General features: G+C 33.5%; 2 protein-coding genes across 5 annotated transcripts; both read right to left on the reverse strand.

Moving 5' to 3' along the window:
- Positions 1–319: 319 nt before the first annotated feature.
- LOC137933911 (large ribosomal subunit protein P1-like) lies at positions 320–1149 on the reverse strand. Of its 2 annotated transcripts, none has more exons than XM_068778019.1 (4): positions 1039–1149; positions 802–925; positions 622–707; positions 320–526 (listed from the first exon to the last, which is right to left on the reverse strand). In XM_068778019.1, exons 1-4 carry the CDS (start codon positions 1105–1107, stop codon positions 473–475), a joined length of 333 nt encoding a protein of 110 aa, XP_068634120.1. In that variant the 5' UTR covers positions 1108–1149; the 3' UTR covers positions 320–472. The 2 variants fall into 2 exon arrangements, with proteins under 2 accessions (XP_068634120.1, XP_068634119.1); XM_068778018.1 differs by having other exon boundaries at positions 320–532.
- Positions 1150–4857: 3708 nt separating this feature from the next.
- On the reverse strand, positions 4858–16187 carry LOC137933910 (serine/arginine-rich splicing factor SR34A). 3 transcript variants are annotated; one of them, XM_068778015.1, is made up of 14 exons: positions 16091–16187; positions 15012–15280; positions 14737–14861; positions 13805–13870; positions 13638–13712; positions 13421–13544; positions 13270–13316; positions 13114–13171; positions 11211–11260; positions 11076–11132; positions 9219–9292; positions 9041–9130; positions 8889–8919; positions 4858–5193 (listed from the first exon to the last, which is right to left on the reverse strand). In XM_068778015.1, exons 2-14 carry the CDS (start codon positions 15082–15084, stop codon positions 5173–5175), a joined length of 891 nt encoding a protein of 296 aa, XP_068634116.1. In that variant the 5' UTR covers positions 15085–15280; positions 16091–16187; the 3' UTR covers positions 4858–5172. The 3 variants fall into 3 exon arrangements, with proteins under 3 accessions (XP_068634116.1, XP_068634118.1, XP_068634117.1); XM_068778017.1 differs by lacking the exon at positions 15012–15280 and having other exon boundaries at positions 16124–16187; XM_068778016.1 differs by lacking the exon at positions 15012–15280.
- Positions 16188–23968: the final 7781 nt, after the last annotated feature.

A 23968-nucleotide genomic window follows, 5' to 3' on the forward strand; every position in this document is an offset into this window, starting at 1 on the left:
CTTGTTAATATTTTTTTCTCTCCAACGCTATTGGTATTGAGGTTTTGATCTTAGAGAGCTGAGCAAATGATGATGATTGGTATCTCTTTCATGACATTTTTATATTTGACTTGCAAAATCTGGTTCAATTAATTAAGCTCCGTAATGTTGTTGTCGAACTGGCTTTGGCTCTAGTGGACTGATAATCGGGTATGTACTCACTATAGTAGACTGAATTGGCTTGGCTCTAGTCCGTTATATATATATACAAGGAACAAGAAGGATAAGAAGAACAGGGCTTTAACATTACCGAAAATTTTTGGCCATTGAAATACAAATATGCCGAATCACAATCTAAACAAAATTACTACTTTCTATTCCTTCAAAGTATAAAAAAAACAGAGAAACATTAACTGGCACACCACCCAAAAAAATTGCTGAAAACTGGTGTGGTGAAACCTAATTCAATTAGAATGCGAATGAAGGAAGACCTCTAATCGAACAAACTGAAACCCATATCGTCGTCACTCTCTTCTTTCGGTTCCTCCTGCAACTGAGAACAAATAAGAAAATCTCCAAACTACAACCTAGGCAATATAGAAAAGCAAAAAGCAGTGAAGAGAAAATCTCAAATCAACCCACCTTCTTCTCTTCTGCAGCAGGAGCGGCGGGTGCCGCGGCTACCCCAGCCGCAGGAGCAGTACCAGCAACAGGAGTGGCTCCCCCACCTATGGACACCCCATTAGAACATTGGACTGGAAATGGTACGAGTTACATGGGAAATCAAAAAACACAACCCACATCGACAGAACTAATACGAACCAGATCCGACATTGAGGATTAGCTCCCCAACACCCCTCTTCTGCGCAAGTTTCGCGAAGAGCCCGAACCAGTAAGCCTCAACAACAACATTCGCCGCCTCACAGAGGAGGGAAATCTTGTCGGCCTATAAAAGATTATAAACACAAAATATTCAGCTTCGAAAGAAAATGCAAACAACATATCTCTCGATTCTTGTTCGAGAAACTAATGAGCAAAAGAGACGGAAGAGGACCATACCGTGACGGCGATCCCATCGTCGTGGAGGATCAAAAGAGCGTAGGCACAAGCTGCTTCGCTGACCGACATCGTTGCAGGGATACTTTGCTTTGGAACTATGGAGGGAGGAAAATAACGAGGCCAGGTATTTAGGGTTTGAAAGGTTTATAAAGGCCACAAGTATAGGGTTTTCTGGTCCGGAAGTTGTAGTGGGCTTCATTCATACCGGCCAAGTCGGGTTCGTAGGCCCGTTTCTTATTTCCCTAACCAAGGGTTTGACATCGAGCCAAGCCGAGCCCAAACCTGCTTATGTTCGAGTCGAGCTTGATTTAAATATTTCGAGCCGAGCCTCATCTCGAGCCTAAAATCGTTATTGAGCTCGAGCCCAACGAGTTCGAGCCTCAATATATATTTAAAACTTTTCAAAAAATATATTCGAATAAAATGTATATAAAATTATGCATACATTTTACATAAAATTGGGTATGACCTCTACATAAAATTGGGCATAACTTATATATATAACATGTGTATAAGATTGGGCATAACCTCTACTTAAAATTTAGCATAATCTATATATATAATACTTGTATAAAATTTGGCACGACCTCTACTTAAAATTGGGCATAATCAATATACATAATACCTATATAAACACTCCATAAAATTGTTTATACATTCCATAAACACTTCATGAAATTGTTTATACACTCCATAAAATAATCTAAACACTCCTTACACTGCATAACATTATAAATAAACTCCATACAATAATCAAACACAACAAAATTAAATAAAATATCACTATCAATTTACAATCACCCAAATAAAAACTATAAATCCTTTAAATAAAATCCTATTACTATTACATACTTATTAGAAAATTACAAGAAATATTTTAAATTTTTCTTAGGAAAGTTAAATGGACCTCTTATTGCCTTTTCTAAGGAAAAAAATAAAAATTAATAATTAATCTAATATATTATTATACTTATCGATAAATTTTTAATCACATAAAATGTCAAACACAAAATTGCTATGAAAATTGCCTCATGCTCAAAGTATTATATCATCAACTGTCAAATACTTATTCAAAATTTTTCTATATGGTTTTCTAACCCATCTTGGCAAGAAAATCTTACTTGGAAAATTATATGATTTTTTAAAAAGAATTTATAATTAGAAAAATATTTTGAAAAAATATGAGGCACTAATGGTCCCTATGTTTCTATTAAAAATGTCTTTTCAACATTTATTGAAAAAACCACTAATAGTATCTAGAAACGTATTTCTACTAAAATATCTTTTCAATTTATTTAAGAGCCATGAGGAAGGGACAAAGTTTTTTTTTTTTCCTTGTTTATGATCTCGCATGTAGGGGTGGCTTTGAATAAATTATATATAAAATTATGCATACATTTTTAAAAAATATAATGATAGGGGAGGTTCAGGATTGAATTTCAATAATGGATTAAAATGCACCAATATTAATATTTTTTACTCCAATTGTTGTCTAGCTTGTTTTGTAATTTTTGAATCTGGCCATAATTTATTATGGCCTCCTTAGTGCCCCTAGATAAAAATTTATATTCTAGGAAAAACTAAAAATATTTTTCTTGTGATACATATTCCCAAAAAAACCTTTAAATAAAATCTTATTACTATTAGTGACTTATTAGAAAATTACAGGAAATATTTTAAAATTTTCTTAGGAAAGTTAAATGGACCTTTTATTGTCTCTTCTAGGGAAATAAATAAAAATTAATAATCAATCTAATATATTATTATACTTATCAATAAATTTTTAATTAAATAAAATATCAAACACAAAATTGCAATTAAAATTGTTTCATGCTAAAAGTATTACAAATCAACTGTTAAATACTTATTCAAAAATTTTCTATACAGTTTTCTACCCCATCTTGGTACGAAAAATCTTACTTAGAAAATTATATGATTTTTAATAAAAAATTTCAATTAAAAAATGTTTAAAAAAACATGAGACACTAATAGTTTATAGAAAATTATTTCTATAAAATTTATTTTTAATTTTTTCCAGAGGAAATTTTTTTTTTTTTTTTTTTTAGAGATCATCTTCTCGCGAGGAAGGGGGAGATTATTTCTCCCCTGTTCTGGTTTTCCGCCGAGACGACGCGGAGGGAAGGGGGTTACGGCTCTGGGGAGGACCTATCATCGGGGATGACGGCCACGACGGAGTCGGCGGTGACGGAAGTGGCGACGATGGAAACAAAGGCGACGGCGAGGAGAGGAAGAAATCGAACAGACGGCCACAGAGGCGGCCGACGAGCAGCTGCGACGGTGGTATAGACGCCGACGAACAACTACAACGGCGGTATAGGCGGCGACAACAACCGATGGGAGGGGTCGGCGGTGACGAGGGGGGAGGAAAAATTTTTCCCCCCCTCGCTCTCGCTCCCGCTCCCGCTCCCCCTCTCGCTCGCTCGTGATCTTGCCGATTCATACCAATCCGACACATTTCGAGCCGGCTCGCGAGCCGACGAACCGAACCTAGCTTCAGTCGAGCTCGACTCGTTAAGGTAAACGAGCCGATTTCGGTGCTCGAGCTTGATACATGATGAATCGAACCGAGCCGAACAGAGCCGGCTCGCGAACCAGCTCAGTTCGAAGCCATCCCTACCCTAACAATCACAAAAACAGCACCGACCGGGTTCCCCAGCACTCCACTTTTTAATTTTTTTTTCTGGGGACAAAACAGGAGGTAATTCTCATTAAAAAATAAGTCAAATACTTTAAAATTCTTAGGCCGTGTTATTGTCTTTTTCCGGTAAACACTGGAAAGATACAAGATATGTGTTTCCTAAAAACACTTTTCTAGCTAAAAAATTTTATAAAAAAAAATCATATAATTTTCTATGTAAGATTTTCGTGTCAAGAAAGGCGAAAAAACTGTAGTGAAAATTTTTTGAATAAGTATTTAATAATTAATGTTGTAATACTTTCAGCACGAGGTAATTTTGTATTTAATATTTTATTTGACTACAAATTTATCGAATAAGTATGTTAATGTATGAAATTGATTATTAGGCCTCCGTTAGTTCCCTAGTTTGAAATTTATATCCCAAAAAAAAGCTAAAAATAATATTCCTAGATACACAATTCTAAGAAACCTTTGCATAAAATACTATCAAAGCCTTACTAGGAAATTACATAGAAAATTTTTAGAATTTCCAAGGAAAATTAAATGAACCTATTAGTGCCTTTTCTAGGGAATAACTAGAAATTAATAATCAATATCATACATTACAATACTTATCCGATAATTTGTTTAGTAAAATAAAATGTCAAATAAAAAATTTTAAAAAAATTATCTATAAACAGATTGGTCATGTTAAATCAACTATTATACTTTATATAATTGTCCCATATTTGAGCTGCTATATTATTAAGAAAATTAAGAATTTCTTGAATGGCATCATTTGCTAATTTTGAATTAGAGTACAAGTAATTTCCATTAAAACAAAAAGAAAAAAAACACTCTTTGAACAATTAATATTGAAGTATTGCACTATGATAGACTTTAACTGCTTTTTCTTGTATTGGAAATGTTTTCTTTGTTAGATTCTCAACTGATTTCAATGTATCCATTGCCATCATGTGACTTTGCTACCCAAATCAAGGTCTCTTAGATAGGAAACTCTGTTATGCTACAGACCATTAGACTGTCAATGATGAACAAAATGATCCAATAAAACCCAGAACAAGAATAAGAGCCTGAGAGGAACCCATCTAACCTCTAACCCAACCCTTCAATTTCATGGCTCTAATTATGCTCCACCGATATAAAATATGTTACTAAGTTCGACGGAACTTTGTTTCCGATTGGAAAGGATCACTGAATCACAAAGGAAAAGCAAGCGAAGAAGGAATATAATGGCAACTACAGAGTTCTAATCATAAAAATGAATTTACAGTTTGCCAAACAAAAAAGACCAAAACAAGCGCATGCCCAAACCACCATTAACATAGTACGACACCACTAGTCTTTGGTCTCTTGAGATCACAATTAAAAGATCATTAACCTGCTGACAAGATCTTGATAATAGTCTTTTTAAATACTTAAAACATAAAGACGGCTATAGAAGTCCTGCCCACATGATTTCAAAAACACATGGTTCAGCGACTGCCTGATCGTGCCTGAAAAAACAAATATCAACATCAGCCTACACTTCCAAGCTCTGCTTAGTTTCAATCCAGAAACAGTTACTGGGCTTCAATGGACTAAAACTGTATCAAGTCTTAAGTTTTACTCAGACTAGAGTCGTTGAGAGCAATTGATTGACAGATAAATCAATAGGGAATGTTCGTAAAACAGTGCTCAAGTAGGGTAATCCTTCCTACCAGAGTAATAATACTGGAACCAATTTCAGCAGAAAAATAAGGGAGAAAATGAGTCTCTTCAGGGACTTGAAGACTAAATCTCTTCTAACGCTCTGACGAAAATCCATAATGACCTTTCAAGAAAAAAATGAAAATAAATGCAGCAACACACTAAGCAACATATAAGATCACTTTAACACGTTCTCAATAAATGGATGCGACATAAAAAGCCTAGCAAAGCCAAATTTGGTGTTTCATGCAGAATCTTTAATAGTGCCTGCTACTCCCTCAAGCCTCTTCAAAGCAACACACTAACAAAACAAAGATCTTACCAAAACATTCATGTTTACTACATTTGTTTAAAGAATTCTTTCCTATAACATTGTTGAAGAGCAGATATGGTGGAGTCTAAGAGTCTCACAAAAGAGTTTATTTGAAGGTGTTTTAGTTATATTAGTCTCTATTTATAATCAATTATGCAATTGTCATAAGACTTATCTTTTAGTGTTTAACTTTGGGTGTACCCAAGACAATAGTAGTTTGGTAGTAATTAGATTTTACTAGTTTCCTTTTTATAAATAGAGACTCATTGTACTCAGTTATGAACAAGTTATTGTAAGTATTTCTCTTTTTCAGAAATTCAACATAATATTAGAGCGGGTTCTATGGTCAACCCACAAATGTGATCCTTTTCTGGTTCAACATCTCTAATAGTTTAGGTTCGTATTCAACTTTTTTATTTATTTTTTGTCCCAATACCCATTGTTTTCTTGGTGTTAGTACCTTCATACTGAACTTTTCATATTACAAATTATATATTGACGAAAAGATCTTTGAGTCTACTTTTCAACACAAAAAATAAAAAAAATAAAATTGGCAATCAGAGTTCAGGCTGCAAGAGAGGTTTGAATGGCAGCAGAAAACTTCGCATTTTATGCTATTAAGAACGGGACTTTATATGTTAAAAGAAAAATTTTAAAATTTATTTTTTAACCTATCAAACCAATTCTCAATTTGAGTTTTCTAGAGTAAGATATCAATATTGGGAGAATCAATGGTCATATTGGTCAAAGAAGAAAAAGTACTCATTTTAGTAAAATTGTAGAGTTTGAAATCTATCAAATTATCTCTCAAAAGAAGTATATTTCATAAAAGAATATTATACTTGAATAAAAGATATCGAAGACTAGTTTCAGAAGGAGCAACTTTCACGTCGATCTGATGAGATATTCGCATTGGAGTTGGCAAGGGTCATGCTATAGATTGAAGCAAATCAAATGGTCATAATAGATTCAAGAACGAAGTTTTATGTCAAATTGGAAATCAAATTAAAACACTTTTGAGTTCAATTTTTTTAGCAACAAACCGTTTGTGATTCTAAGTCAGTTTTGCTGAAAATCTCTCCACGCATTTATGCGAATTGAGTTTCCTTTCTCCTAAAATCTTAGTTTTTTAGCCAAATATCTCTTCTAATCAGAGACTTTTGGTTAGATTTAATCACTCCATGATGTGCTTGTTGAAGGTATGCAATATCCTACTTCAATGTTATTTCAAGTTTTGTGCTTTTGTTACTTGGTTGTATATCCTCCACATTGACAACTCTAAAAAATTTTGGTCACCTAAAAAAAGTTATACTTAGTCAAATTTATTAAGTTATACCATTATAGTCTCCTCAAGTTCTTTAAAAAAAAAGACACACTCTAAATTCATTTAGAAGTATAAGTGTTGCAAAATCGCTTTCTTCTTCTAGTTAAAGTTGTTCTCCTCTAGTATTTCTTTAGTTCATCTTCTTGTGTTTTCATCACTTCAAAGTAATGCCTAGACTCACTACCTAAAGAGTATAAGAGTGTATACAATATCCAGCTTGAGTCAAGTCTTTTATTCTTCACCCAATAGGTGAATTGTGATTAAGCTGCCCTTTAAAAAGTGAGTAGTCTCTTTCTTGTGCCCTAAAGTTCGGTTTTCCGCCTTTTAAATTGAGCGGAGTATGTTTTAAACTAAGTGGTGTATGGAGTTTTGTCGTATGACTAGGCATGATTTTCTTCTCCCATATTGTATTTTGTCCAAGCTAGGTCCCTATGTTTTTTTTTATCCCCAACTTAAGGGGGAGAAGTAGAAGAAAAAGTTCAAAGAAAGAGGTATGTTATTTCACATATTGTGGTAATTTTTATGTGACCAAAATATTCAAGAAAGGGGAAAAACAAATGATGAAGTTTTTGCATCTATGAAGAATTTTTTCAACAGAAAAAATTGAAGATCAATAATTTTTTATTACAAACTGAAGTTATAAACTCTCACTTGAGGGGGTTTTAAAGAACATTTATGGAAGAGTCTTCCATGACTTTTATAGCAAAAAGTCTCACAGAGTCAAAATTAATATGGTAGAGTCCAAGAGAAACCTCACAGGAGGAAGTCTCACATAAGAGTTTATTTGAAGGTGTTTTAGTTATGTTAGTCTTCTATTTATGATTAGTTATTCAATTGTTCTAGGACTTATCTTTTAGTGTTTAACTTTGGGTGTAACTTGGGACGAGGTGATGCGGGATGAGGCACAATTTTAATTGTTGTATCTAAATGTCGATTAATTGCTGGAATTAGAAAGAAAGACAAAGAAAGGAGAATTTAGGATGAAAAATAGGAGAATTGAGAAAAATAATTTAGAAGAAGAAGAAAAAATGGGAGGGAGAAAGGGAGAGACCAGAAATAGGGAGATTTCATTAATTTATCTTCAAAGCTGTATTCAACATTCTGTTACAGCCTATAAAGAACTAAAATTGAAATTTAAAATTCAAAATAGATAAGATCACTATCTGATCAAATCCAATAAAATTAGGAAAGATAAACTAAATATAAAAACAATAAGACCACTATCTAAGCGAATAAAGTAACATAAAAAAATAAAAACTCAAAATAAAAAAATTATAAAAATAATTTGAACAGTAATTGGTGGGTCCACCAGGGCCTGATGGGCATATTGGTGTCCCCACCACAAGGGCAATTTGATTGTAATTAGATTCTACTAGTTTCCTCTATTATAAATAGAGGCCTATTGTATTCAATCAAAGAACAAGGTATTGAAATATTTCTCTTTTCCAAAAATTCAACATACATTGTAGCTCAACATCTGAGTATGATTTCACTCAATAGCAACTCAGTATTACACTTGAGCCCCTCTTGTTTCTTGAGCCACTCTAGTTTTTTGAGCTCCCAACCATTACACCTGACCCAGTTGTTCGCCCTTGTTTACTGAGATGTGAAGGATTTTCATCTCCTCCCTCCTTTGTATACTTTAATCCATTTGTTATATAAAAAATGAGTAAATTACATAAAACTCTTCATTTTTCAATAAAATAATATGCTGCAGGATTCCACCAGTGCTAATTTTCTACTTAAAAAGGGCAGAGTACCCATGAATCTAAAAAACATATAGGAATAAAAAAAAAAAACAGCATCTGTCACGTCTATCATTATAAAAGAGAGTATATATTTGATAGCTATGAGAACAGAGTTACCTGGTCGGGAGACTCTGACCTTGATCTTGATCTGCAGATCCCAAAATAAGTAGAAAGTAGAGATCATTTTCTTTTTTACTTTTTAGTATGCAAAAAGCTTTGTAACAAGCACTTTCACTGAATAGCTTAAATGAAGCAATTCTGATCAATACCTGGACATTCTGGCAGGTGTAACAGATCTTGACCTTGGCGAAACAGATTTTGAAACAGATCTAGACTTTGGCGATACAGATCGTGACTTGCTGTGGTGAAAGAATAAATGATTCATCTGAATCTCCAATGAACAACAAAAACTTGACGAAGAAATAGTCTATCATTTACAGGTAATACCTCCGGGCACGTTTTGGACTTCGACTCCGACTCCTACTTCGGCTCCTTGATGGGCTCCCTTCATCAGCCTTAACCTACAACAGTAAGATACAGATTGTAATTGACTACCAACAGGTTTATAAATAATTTCTTGTTCTGAAACTTAGTCCTCTCAGAAAACTAACAAAATCAAATTAAGGGAAATGCTTGTGCAAATAGGAACACTTTCATGGCCTGAAAAGAGATTGGGGTCCTACCCTGCCATATATGAACCAAAATAGACCATAAAGAAGTGAAAAACATGATGTGTAAAGGGTGGATCAGTGTCACATCCAGAATGAGTCTCCAAAGAAATCTCAAATTATATATTTGGAGTCAACTAAAGCATCTCCTCCTCGAAAGTCATGAACTAAAGGAAGATGAGGATAAGGGCATCTCAAATGGACCCAACTGAATCAGACCAACAGGATGGGTTTGATTCAGGTAATGGAACATGAATAATAACTGAATCAGGTTTCAATCACCTTGTCAAAGTTGGATTTAAGTCCATCCCAAAATGACTAGCATAAGTTATGATGTCTCTTCCCATGTAATAGACACAGAATCTTTCTAACCCTGAATCAGCATGGTACTATTCTTAACAATCCCCCTCACAATGTGGCCCCTCTTTATGGCTCTTATATTTTGACAATTTTGGGTGAAGGCCCACGGATAGGTACCTACTCTAGTACATATTAAAGTTGGATTCATGTCCATCCGAAAATGACTAACCAAAGTTAAGAGATCTCTTGCCATGTAATAAGACCATGATCTTTATAATACTGGCTTCATGTGGGAGTATTCTTAACATTCCTCCACCTTTATGATAAAACCAATTCTTCTTTTTTCTTTTTTCAAATAGCTATTGTTTTTTATTGATGAAAAACTTTCACAATCAAGTCATAGTATATAATCATACATAGGCGAAAAACATTTCCAAGATTACATAGGCTGGAACGCTGTTAGCAAATGTGAGAACATGATTACATGATTACATAATTACATTTAACCTGCCTGATTTTGGAGATGGTTCTCATCAAATATGTGTGTGTGTGTGTGTGTGTGGGAGGAGGGGGGGTTTGGCCTTCCAACAAATAAAGTTGACCGAACCTCCCTCGAAATGATTGCAAGCTGTGTAAATTTTCCAGAATACAGCTTTATTGTCCCAATTGTTCCACTGACACCATAAGCACTGTAACCAAAGACCAAGGACAACACATTTTACTTTGGAAACATATTTAAGTAGTTGGTAATTACTAACAATCTCAATATAACTCAAAAAGGAGAGATTAAATAAATACTATATAAAGTAATATATTTATGATTTTGATGAACCATATAAAAATAACATCTCTAAATTTAAAAGCTCCTGATTTTTCTTACATTTTTACGTAAGAAAATTTTCATGTGATTTATCTCTTTTTATAAATTAACAGATATGTACAATAAAATTAAGGCCTGAACAGGATCACATGTAATATATAACAATAAAACAGGAACATAGAGAAAAAATTTCATCCTTTTCTGACACTGTTGTAACTCTTGTGACCTTTCGATTTTTTCTGTGATTTTCCCAATTAAGACAGTTTCAAACTGTCACAAACATAAGCAATTGCCAGCTTTAGATTCTAGTGGGCCAAAGTCATACCCAAACTTCTCTTTCATATGTTTTCAATTGAAGTTGGTTAAGGCAATAAAATTAAAGTGTCTTGATCTGAAAAAGTTTGGGCTCTAGACTTTTGAAGGACTCCGACACCCTCCCCCCTCCTCCATAAAAAAAGTGGGGTATTTGACTCCAACTGATACCATCTGTTGCTTTAAAAAAGGAAAATCACTTACCCGAATATAAGCTCTGGAAAAAGGATTTCTAAATTCTGAGTCATCAAGTTTGCGAATCTAAGCCAGAAAAATGATACAGTTAGCAAACATAAATATATACGGCACATGAAAAAAAATGCAGAGGCTGACACTTACAGCATATTTCATATCTTCATAATTTGTATAGTCCACAACACCCATGGTTCCTGCAAAACCATGTACAACCACTTCAGCACAACATTGTGCAACAATGATGAATCATTGAAATGACAAATAGCTCAAACCTCTCCTTAATCTGAAAGTGTACAGCAATTAAAAAAGTGCAATAGATAAAGGTCAATTGCATAAAACCATTCCTTGCTACTAAAATTTTAGAGTTTATAATCCAATATTCAGAAAGCATCTTTCATTAAAAAAAAACAAAAAAGAAACCACCAGTATTGGTTATTTGATAGTAGTGTTTATTAGCACCAAGCATAGAGACACTCCAGTTCCTTTCTGCTAAAAATCAGATGGAAACATTTTTTCTAACAGCCACGTGGAAACTTAATATCAGAAAGATAATCATTATCCAAATTCATTTAGTAGAATCTGCTTGCTGTCGAAAAGATACCTAGACTCCAATGATCAATTTAATTGTGAATCTGTACATATCAATATATTCAAAGTAAAGAAATATATGTGTATATATATATATATATATATATATATATATATATATAAATCTTTATTGATCAAAATGCACAAAAGAGAAATAAGAAGTTGCAACAATGCATTATTGGGTACAAAAGATACAATAGGGTGTCTGGAAAAGTTTCTCTTTTTCTTTCTGAACATGCAACAATCTTAGAAAGAAAAAATATTTTCGGAAAAAATGCAAAAGAAAACCTACTACAACTTACAACAACTTAATTTTCATTTCATTACAAAGATACAAACGTTAAGAGCTACTTAATTCCCCTAAAATAAATGTGTCATTCTGTGCAATGCCCACTTCCTAAATCATGGTTTAGTCATGTAACAGCTGGGTTCATCATTGATACTATAATTTGATTCAAAGTTAATAAATAAGAAGGATACTTCTCCACAGGAATGATCAAAGGAGAAAAAGGACAGACTTAATACAATCATGCATAAACAGTTTTGGGGTGAGGCTCCAATGTTTAATACAACTGGTTCTTCCTCAAGCTCAACAGGCAGGACTAGTACATCTCAAACTAAATCAAGTGATAAGTTTCCATGAAGCCCTATTTAGAAGTATATGACACAAGCACATCAATGATTACAGTGCAGGAGAAGACCAACTTAGTCTTAAAACGATGCTGCTATTATTCAGGATAATCATACCAAACATATTATCTCTTGATTTTTCTTCTCTCTAGGGGTCTGTGTTTCTAGTGTGAGGTTGAGGGTTTCCGCCTCACAAGGAAAATTAGTTGTAACTTTTGAAAGAAGAAGAAGAAGAAGAAGAAGAAGAAGAAGGAAGAAAGAAAGAAAGAAAGAAAGAAAGAATATAGCGCATTGAGTAAAAAATGTTCGTTGTTCAGCAAATTGTATCTCAAATCAACTAGCCAAAGAGATGTCTCAACCGACAGCCTAATTGGGGCTCCCTCCATCCCTCTGCATTTCTCAACTACTTGCTAATGCAAATCAAAACACATGTAAAAAAGGTTAACTGAACTCACAGAATGAACCCTTTATTACAAGCTTAAAGACTTACCACAATGCAATAACTGAAGATCCAAGACAGAATTATAAAGCAGATGCAGTCCATTTCACTTCAGTACAGAAAATAAGTCATCACTCAATAAAATTTAGAGGAACTAGGCGTGTCCAACTGCAACACTACCAACAACTAATTCAAAAATTAATAACTCAATGCAGTTGCCAGCAGAAATCTGGCAAAGAAAAGCAAAAAAATTGTATGCAGAGATCAAAAGTTGACACACAATTAAAGGAATACGATAAGGATTGAGATTTTGGCTCAATTGTTATGTTTGTGACTTCTGAATATAAAAGTGGTTAATTAAGAGGCACCATAAATATATCATAAACTTACCATCACCATCCCGGAATACTTGAGCAAAACAGACATCTCCAGCCTTCCTCATGTGATCCTGAAATTTTTACTTCTTGTGAGTTTGTGTCGCAGGTTAGAGTTTGCACATTAACTAAACAAAATCGTACAAATTTATATTAGTAACCACCGTTTCACCTTCAAATCTTGCCAAGAGGCAGATGAAGGAAGCCCACGGACAACCACTATAAAGTGCGGTAAAGTAACAAACAGAAAGAATTCCAAGTCAGTGTAATTTTAAGAATCATAAAAAAAAAAAAAAAAAAAAAAAAAAACACATTGAATGGACCTCGAAACTCTGACCGCCGTGAGGCTCCATATCGCCCCCCACTTCCACCTCCACCTCCACCTCCATGTCCAGATCGACGATCAGATGACGATGAATGGCCTCTACCTCCATGGGCAAGCTCAACCTATAAGTTGAAAAGATAAAAAATAAACAGTAATAGTCATGGTCAACAACAAGTATGAATTCATTTGGTGTCTAGAAGAGAGCAAACTCCTACCCTCAAACGATGTCCATCGAAGTTGTAGCCATCGCGTCCCCTTATAGCATCTTCAGCATCTCGTGCATCATCAAACTGCAGCAAGAACAAGTGCAACAGCGCACAAGCATTAAGAAACAGAACCACTTATGGGCACATCTGGCGAAGGAGAACCAAAAACCATGTACCTCCACAAAACAGTAGCCTGGAGGGCGAGGCGGGATCTTCAATTCGACGTCCACAACATGGCCATACTGTACAGAAAGAGATTGAGCATATAAAAAAAGAATAGTTCCTTATAAGACCACATAAAGTAAACAAAATTGTTAATGTCTTATATGATCAAACTGTATAATTGAAATCAAACGGCACCACTCTTGGTATTGCTCAAACAAGTTCAGTTTCAATTCATAAAATTTGAGAGGTATGTACAATGGCAAAGAAAATTTTAAAACAATGAACTAAAACACTATGAAGTCCAGACTAAAACTCCATGCAGTGGAAAGAGAAAAATTCAAGCTGTTTGTTTTCAACTGTCATGTAATTTTATATGTCAAAAAAAAAAAAAACTGTCAAAAAAAAAAACTGTCCTGTAATTTTCTTGCTGGATGGAGATTGCAACCAAGCTGACTGCTGATTTGAAACAAACAGTAAATGAATTTGTGACTTTGTCAGGTTCTCATTTGCTAATGCTAAAATCTGTTTTAGTTTAAATCCTTTTCTCAATTTGACTACTGGAAACTCTTTTACAAAAAGAATGTTATCTTCAATACACATTTTTTTGTTTGACTACAGCAGCTCCCTTATATAAAGGACTTAGTACATGAAAAGCACATTTTATTAAGCAACTTCTCTGACTATCTGGACCTTCTAAAGCAAGAATTTCCCTTAATGTTTGCTGAATTCAACAAGAATTTATGAGTATACATACTGGTTCAAGAGTTGAGACAATAGCAATGTTGATTCTCAAACCAAAGGTAACTTCTAACACAAATAAATAGACAACAATGAAATACCTCTTCTCAATTTTCAATGGTTTCTTAACTAGAATAATTTTCAATGAATTATTTGCACATTTATAGAAATGCTCACACCGAACACACATGAAAAGCAATCAAACCTTGTGAAACAAGTCTTGAATTTCCCATTCTCGGATATCCGATGGTAGGTTCCCAACATATATTGTGCGAGAAGCTCGACCACTCATTTCCACTATCAAAGATGCGGATAAGATAGCAAATTCCACTGCAAAGATAAAAAAAAGATGCCCAACTGCATCAAGATCATGTTTTACGATATCAAATGAAGGATCAAAGTCTATGGTGATTTGTATCTCTGCACAAGGTGCTTAGTTTGACAACGAATGCATTTAAACCAAAAAACTATGAAGCAAACCAGGAGGGCAACCCTTGCTCCAAGTTGTGCTCCACGAGCTCCATTTGCCCATATCCTCCAAGAGACTCCACATCTATAACATATTTGAAATATAATTTGACCAACTGATCCTCTTTTTTCTGATTTTTGAGAGGTGTAGAAGATCTTCTGAGCATATGCATGAATCTTGTTTTCCCAAAATACCCACAAAAACTCCACCCAGATTCTCCCTCCCTCTCTACATCCCTATGTACAGCTGCCAAGCTCCTATTTGTCCCAGCGCCTTTCATCTATCATAAAGAAAGTCTCTGAGTTATGGGTTGTGAATAATGTGGAAAATATCTATTAATGTACCTTAATCAGCTTTCTTCAAAACTGAACCGAAGGAAATAGACCCAGAAAATATGCAGTGAAAACCTTCCCCTGTTTGCTATATACTGATGAAGAGAAGGGTCATCATGTGTTGAGTCACCAAATAGAAGGAAAAAAGGCATGCTCATTTGCTGTATTTTGTCCCTCACATGTTTATATACCTAATATCACTACTTGGCTTCTATTTTAAGCCTTCAGCCAGCTACAGGTTACCTGTAAATTATGCTTATTTTCTAGAATCAATCATTGAGATTGTGGCATCTGTTCACTGAAAACATTCTCAAGTAGGGGAACGCACATTTGGACCATCTTTTAGTAAAAAAATTAACTTAAAAGTGCCACCAATTAATGCTCGCTCATGGTTCGGAACATAGGGAGCCAAGCAAACAGTTTGCTGATCACTAAAAAGTTCACCAGTACAAGTTACCTATAACACTCCACTCCAGGCCCAAAGAACTGAAAAGTTTTCCGTAAAACTTATCCTTTATCCTATAGGATGATTTCCACTTTTTGAGTTGCTTTCCAACTTCACAACGAAAACATAACGTTAAAGGCCATTACTTGATAGCAGAAACTAAATTTCGTAAAAACTTATAGAACAGAACAAAATAGATCCAAATTCCATAACCAACCCACAGATTCACTACAAAGACAAAAAACTTCATGCGAAGAAAACCGAAACCCAACCGAAGAAAGAAAAAACCCTAGAACAGAGAAGATAAGATTACCGAAACCTATGACTTAGAGGTGCGCAAATTTACGAGTTCTTGGTAGGCTGTGTTTTGAAGAACACAGTATTGCCCTAGGAACAAGACAGGCACCAGATCGACTCATCCGAGGATGAAATTCATTGCCTTTAGTCCAAATAATAAATAATAGGTGCACACGCTTGTACTACTCTGGGAGATCAATCTCCCGCATGCCGCACGTACTACGAATAAAATATGGATAAACAATCGGAGTAAAAGTAAATTACACAGATAATAATTCATTTTTACTCATTTAAGTGAAAAAACGAGTAAAAGTGAATTTACTTTCACTAATTCAGTTGGATTTTAATGGAAATACTCATACAATTTTATTTTTTATTTTTTTATATTCATGACTTCTAATATTATATTAAATTACTAATTTAAGAGTGATAATAAGATATCGTAAAATTAAAAAAAAATTATTCTATTTTTTTATTTAATTATATTAATATTTTTTATTTTTAATTATTTTATTAATTTAAATAAACAAAATTCTATCTTATTTTATTAATAAAATACCAATTTATTAATTTATTATATTCATGACTTTTAATAGTATATTATATTAATAATTTAAGAGTGATAATTTAGAAATTATAAAAATAAGAATTTGATTAAGTATCTAGACATTATAAAAGTAACCATGTTTGCTTAGGTATATTATTTTTTATATTTAATTAATTTAATTATTTATTTAAAAAATTTAATTATTTATCTTATTTTATGAATTAAAATTTTAAATAAAATTATCTTAATAAAGTTAAATCTATCAGAGTATTTTATTAATAAACTCATTTTCCACTTTCTATAACTTTTTATTGTGCACACTACCATAATAAAGTATTGTACATTGTACTTTCCATTAAACACACTAACATAGAAAAAAAGTAATTCACTTTTATTTTCATTTTCCACTGCACTTTCACTAAGGTGGAGTTATCAAACTCAAATTGGACCACTCGGCTAAATGGATTAGTCAGACTTGGTCCTTCAGCTAGGTACAAAAGTATAAGAACCCAAAACTGGTCAAAACTTGGTTGGCTAACCAGGTTTGCCATTTCTTGATTGAACTAACTTACTTGTCTAAGTTAGTCAAGCACATAGGTCACGTGGGGAAGCTTTCCCGACATAACAAACAACCTCTCCCCCCTCTCTCAATACTAGTGTAGGAGGGGTCTAGCTCCCATTTCTTCGTATGTGTTAAATTTCTAAAAAAGAGAAATACTTCACTTGTTGTAATTTGAATAAAATGAGTTTCTATTTATAATAGAGGAAACAAGTAGAACCCAATTACAATTAAATTACCATTATCCCAGTTACACCCAAAGTCTAACACTTCAAAATAAGTCCTAGCATAGTTAAACAATTGAGCATAAATAAAAGACTAAAATAACTAAAACACCTTTTAATTGAAATACTTCTATAACAAATCCTCCCATGAGGCTCCTATAATATTCCAATTAATTATTATTTTGTGAAATTTATATCTGCGATAACTCCCACACCTGCTAGAGATGGAAAAAAAAATTGGTTATCAATCTTCTTGAGCTAAAAAATCTTCATCTTTTATTCTCCCCCTTTCTTGAATATTTTTTATCACAAAAAATTACCACAATATGTGAAATAAAATACATCTTTCTTGTACTTCTTTTTCTGATTCTCCCTCTCAAGTTAGGGATAATAATGACATAGAGACCCAACTTGGACAAAACACAATATAGGATGAGAAAATCACTCTTATAAGATAAAGCTTCATAAACCAGTTAAAAGCAGTCATAGTTTGAAACACTCCGCTCAATTTCAAAGGCAAAAAAATGACCTAATTTTAGAGTACAACAAAGAGACTATTCACCTTTTAAGGGTAGCTCAAACACAAATCGTCTTTTGGGCGAAGAATAAAAGACTTGGGTCATTACTGGATGTTAGGCGGGGTCCTATATTTTTTAGGTAATGGATCTAGTTATTACTCTAAGGTGATGAAAACTAAAGATGACAAAATTAAAGAAGTACTAGAGAAAAACAACTTTAATCGGAAGGAGACAACTATGCAACACTCATACTTCCAAACGAATATAAAATGAGACCTTCTTGTTTTGAGAAAAAAATATGAAAAATTGTGAAGATAGAATTGTAAAAATAACTCAACAAACCATTTTGACCAAGTATAACCTCAAAGAAAATTTTGGGGGGCGAGCATGATTTTTTTAGATGACAATGCTGAAGATATACAACTAAGTAACAAAAACGCAAAAAATTCAAAACAACAACCAAACAAGATATTGCATACCTTGAATGAGCACACCATGAAGTGATTAATCTAACCAAAACTCTCTAATTAGAAAAGAGATTTCCGTAAAAAACCTAGGACTCAAGAAGAAAAGAAATTCAACTCATGTCAATGCATGGAGAGATAAAAGGAGAAAAAATAGGAAAAGGAGAATTTTTTGACAAAAAAAACCTTTGGTACTTTTGATATCAATATCTCCCAAAATATAACTCAATATCACAAAAAATTTATTGTTCAATAAACAAGACTCAAAGAACTTTAATTTGATACAATATTTGATATAAAAATCTTTTCTCTTGAATATGTTATGACCGCTTATTTGTTTCATTCAGTAGTATGACCCTTGTCAATTATAATGAGAATAACTCCTAACATATAGATCCTATTGACATAAAAGTTGTCCTTCTTAAACTAGACTTTGATACTTTTGAGAGAAAGAATTTGATAGATTTTGAACTTCACAATCTAGTTGAACCAAATACTTTTTCATCTTTGGCCAACATGATTATTGTCTCTTTCGACATTGATATTTTTCTCTAAAAAATTATAGTGCTAATTGGTTTGATAGGTTAGAAAATAGACTTACATATATTTCTTTTAACATATAATTATCCATATAGATTCTCATTTTTTATAGTATAAAAAAGCCTTAAAAAGTGAAGTTTTTTGCTGCTACTTGAAGCCTTCTTCAAAAATTAATTTTTCTTTATAAAAAAAATCAATTACCAAAATTTTTTTGCATTGGAAAGTAGACTCAAAAGTCTTTCCATAAATATGTAATTTTTAATATGAAAAGTTCACCATGGAGGTACGAATACAAAGGGAATAATGAATACAAGGACATGGATAGAAGAAAAAGGTAGAATACAATCATAAATTGCTAGATATGATAAATCAGAAAAGGATCACATTATCTCCATAGGTTGACTGAGTCAACTCACATAATCCACTCTAATACCACGTTGAATTTTTAGAAAATAAAAATATTTCACTTACTAATAGTAATTTGAGTACAATAAACCTATTTTTATAATAGAGAAAATAAATAAAATCCAATTACAATTAAACTACCATTGTCCAAGTTACACCCAAAGTCTAATACTTAAGATAAGTCCTAGCATAATCAAATAACTAAACATAAATAGAAAACTGAAATAACTAAAACGATGTCTAATAAGATCAACAGACAATCAACCAATGGTCAAACTCAATTTACCTAGGTTCCAATGGACCTACTCAACTCCCCAAGCTGGTGACCCCGTAGTGTTTTATAACATTCGTGTGTAAAGTGTTAAGGAGCAGCACGAACCTATCAGTGAGTAGCTCAGTTTTGCCAAACGTGATGTTTGCTCGGTTCGACCCAATTCTCACCCAAGCAAAGCGTGAAGACCCCTAAATCACACAACAAACATTCAAAAAATATAATTCATATATATGAACATAAAAATTAACTACCAAAATAGTGATAGAAAATTAAGATCCCCTTCCCATGAAATTAAACATCCAATCAGTTTAACAACATAAAAAGCTAAATAGAAAACTATATCATTTCAAGGTTCAATCATTACAAAAAAGAAAATAAAGAATTGAAATAAACATAGGCCAAGCAATAAAAATGATTTCTAGCTTTCGTACTCCCTGCTGTCAGCTTTCCTCACACATTTGCAAGTCCTAATTTTTCATTATCCTCAAGATCAATAAGCACAAGAGATCTTACTTTATTTGGAGCTATGAAAGGCATATTTCTAGCAATGCTAGAGGAATCATCCTCAGAGTTGTCTTCTTCTACTCTTTTGACTCCATCACTCCCATTGTTACTCGTTGGTGTTGATTTAAATTATACACCATTGTATTATGAAGACACCACATCTTAGTCTCATTGTACGCCACCTTTTCATCCATTTTTTTGCTTTAACTCGCACATCTTCTCGTGTTGGAATCAATTGTCTATCATGTTTGTAAGTTCCCTAATAATGTCAGTCTTTTCAATTTCAGGGGTCCATCTTCCTTTTCTTCTTCGGAGGTAGACTTTCCTCATTATGAACTAATACATCTCAACACCATGTTTCATCAAGAAGTGTGTTAAAACCCATCCATGAACCAATTGATTATATTTCCTTAATCTACGATATACTGTATAGCATCCACTAAAATATAACCTAAGATTTACCTTTTCTTTCCTCTTCAATTTGTACACCAACACCTTATTGTACATAGTGAGAACACTTTCATTGCTACCATCAATGGTGGATATCTCAATCAAACCTAGAAAGTTTGATATCCAACCTAATTGGATGAAGTCAAAACTAGTGCCACCACATAGCTCATTTCTAATCTCATCCAAAGTCATTGTTAGAAGATTGCTAGGAAAAAGAAGAAAATATAAACCAATTTCTTTCTTCATGCATTCCCATAGAGTTGTTTAGGATGGGAGCCTTCAGTGTTACCTCTGAATCTAGAATAGATGATTATAGGGTTCTCAAAACAAGGTCTTGAGCATTTTTTGATCCACATATTTGCATAGAATGTTTTAACTAGGTCTTCCAAAAAAAGATACCCTTTCAATGCATATAGATGAGAGCATTTTCATATGTGTAAAATTTATTTAAGCTTAGAGCCACACTTCAATAAACAAGGTTCTATAGACGAGCCAAGGAGAGCAACTCTTTCTCCTTCTCATCTTTATACACATTAGCAAAATAATTGTTAGCAAATATAGGGTGACAAGAGTCCTTACCTAAAAAATGTCACTTGGCTGGGTCAGAACCAGAATTTACGCTTGGTGACTTCACCCAATTAGGTTTAGGGCTTTTATGACATTAAGATGACTTTCTCTTTGGAAGCCTTATGTTGTCTTCTTTGTCATTCCTCTTCCATTGATAAGAAGCTTGAGAGACCAAATTTTGAAGGCTTGAGTGGACTCTTTCCTAGGAGAACGTCTATATGAACTCTTTTGGCTACTAAAAACTAGGTGAAAAGGTGAGAAGTTGAAAACAAATTGCTATTCGCCTTGGGATTTTATAGCTTGAGGTCAGTAGTCAACTGTTTGTTAGGTAGCTGACTACATTCAATTTGAATGCAGTGTTGTGTTTTTTTATTTTGTTGTCAACTGCTAATCAAGTAGTCAAGTGCATCATACTTTACTCAATGTCCTTATGACAATAATTTACTCCTTGTTTAGTAGTAGTTGAATACTAGAGCATCCTAATAGCAAATGCATTCACCATTACTGTTTGCCTCAAGATCCCCGTTGAGATAATTTTGATATTAACAAAATAGCTCATGTTACTAATGTTTTACATTTAGAATGTTTTGTAGCTTAGAAAGCTCCAAAGAAGATTTCAAGCAACATGTTCAATCAACCAAGGTTTGACTGGCAACACATATAAAAAGGTGAGAAATGAGTTCATGCTAAAAAACATGTCGTCCAAATGATCTATTAGGATCACTCGACACAGCAAGAGACCTCAACACAACAAGCATGAAGAGCTATTCATTTGGACACCCCTCTTTTGGTTAATGATGTTAGAAGACATCTCAAGGTGGTATTAAGGTAAATATCTTTCCCACGTTAAGGAGGTGGCAAAGGATGTAATTTAATGGTCTTCTCATAAGGATGACACAAGGGTGTAATTAAAAAAGATTATGTATGTCTACTTATGTCTTTTCCTTTTGAGAGCTTGTAGGCCTAAGGGCATCATAGTTATTGTAAATTTTCTTCCTCAAACTTCATTTTTTACCTTTACTAAGAGTAGCGTTTTACTCTTTAAACTCTTTCGGAGAGAAAGATCGCTAAACACACTTTGAACACTATAAATAATTATTTGATTAAATTTTACATTTTTATGCCAAAAGAAATTTTTGGCCCTATTAGTGCATTTATCTAAGAAAACGTTGGAAAAACATTTCTAGTAGAAATAGGTTTTCGGAGACCATTAGTGCCTCATGTTTCATAGAAATACTTTTCTAGCTAAAAAATTCTTACTAGGAATATCTTATAATTTTTCAAGTAAGATTTTCCTACCAAGATGGGCATGAAAACCATATGAATTTTTTTTAACAAGTATTTGACAATTGATGCTATAATACAAGGAAAATTTTCATAATAATTTTATATTTAACATTTTATTTTACTAAAAAATTATCAGATAAATATGGTAATGTATGAGATTGATTATTAAATTTTATTTATTTCCCTGAAAAAACCACTAATATATCCATTTAATTTCCTTACAATTTTTTTAAAATTTCCATGTGATCTCTTAGTAAGGCACTGTAGAATTTTATCTAAAGGTTTCTTGAAAATGTGTTTCCTAGGAAAATCATTTCGAACTTTTTCCTGAATATAAATTTCTAACCATGGGCACTAGCAACTATTTAATACTTAAGATCGCTGCTAATAGGGGTGGCTTCGAACCGAGCCGGTTCACGAGCCGACTCGGTATCGGCTCGGTTCGATTCGTCATTTATCGAGCTCAAGCACCGAAATCGGCTCGTTTACCTTAACGAGCCGAGCTCGACAAAAGCTAGGTTTGGGTCGTCGGCTCGCGAGCCGGCTCGAACTGAGTCGGATCGGTATGAATCGGTAAGGGGATCGCGAGCGAGCGAGGGAGCGGGAGCGAGAGCAAGGGGGGGAAAATTTTTTCCTCCCCCCTCGTCACCGCCGACCCCTCCCATCGGTTATTGTCGCCGCCTCTACCGCTGTCGTAGCTGTTTGTCGGCTGCCTCTGTGGCCGTCAGTTCGATTTCTTCCTCTCCTTGCCGTCGCCGTCGCCTCTGTTTCCGTCGCCGTCGACTCCGTCGTAGCCGTCATCCCCGACGATAGGTCCTCCCCGGTGCCGTAACCCCCTTCCCTCCACGTCGTCGGTGGAAAACCAGAGCAGGGGAGAAATAATCTCCCCTTTCATCGCGAGAAGATGATCTCGCACGTGCGAAATCATAAAATAAAAAAATAAAAAAAAAAAATTTCCTTTGGAAAAAATTAAAAATAAATTTTATAGAAATAATTTTCTATAAACTATTAGTGTCTCATGTTTTTTTAAATATTTTTCTAATTGAAATTTTTTATTAAAAATCATATAATTTTCTAAGTAAGATTTTTCGTACCAAGATGGGGTAGAAAACTGTATAAAAAATTTTTGAATAAGTATTTAACAGTTGATGTTGTAATACTTTTAGCATGAAGCAATTTTCATTGCAATTTTGTGTTTAATATTTTATTTAATTAAAATTTTATCGATAAGTATAATAATATATTAGATTGATTATTAATTTTTATTTATTTCCCTATAAGAGACAATAAAAGGTCCATTTAACTTTCCTAAGAAAATTTTAAAATATTTCCTGTAAATTTCTAATAAGTCACTAATAGTAATAAGATTTTATTTAAAGGATTTTTTTGGGAATATATATCATAGGAAAAATATTTTTAGTTTTTCCTAGAATATAAATTTTTATCTAGGGGCACTAATGAGGCCATAATAAATTATGGCCAGATTCAAAAATTACAAAACAAGCTAGACAACAATTGGAGTACAAAATATTAATATTGGTGTATTTTAATCCAT

The sequence above is a fragment of the Aristolochia californica genome, unplaced genomic scaffold, assembly GCF_029961685.1.
Source record: "Aristolochia californica isolate CCGP_79_NKW_82.1479 unplaced genomic scaffold, dmAriCali1.0.hap1 SCAF_6, whole genome shotgun sequence".
NCBI lineage: Eukaryota > Viridiplantae > Streptophyta > Magnoliopsida > Piperales > Aristolochiaceae > Aristolochia > Aristolochia californica.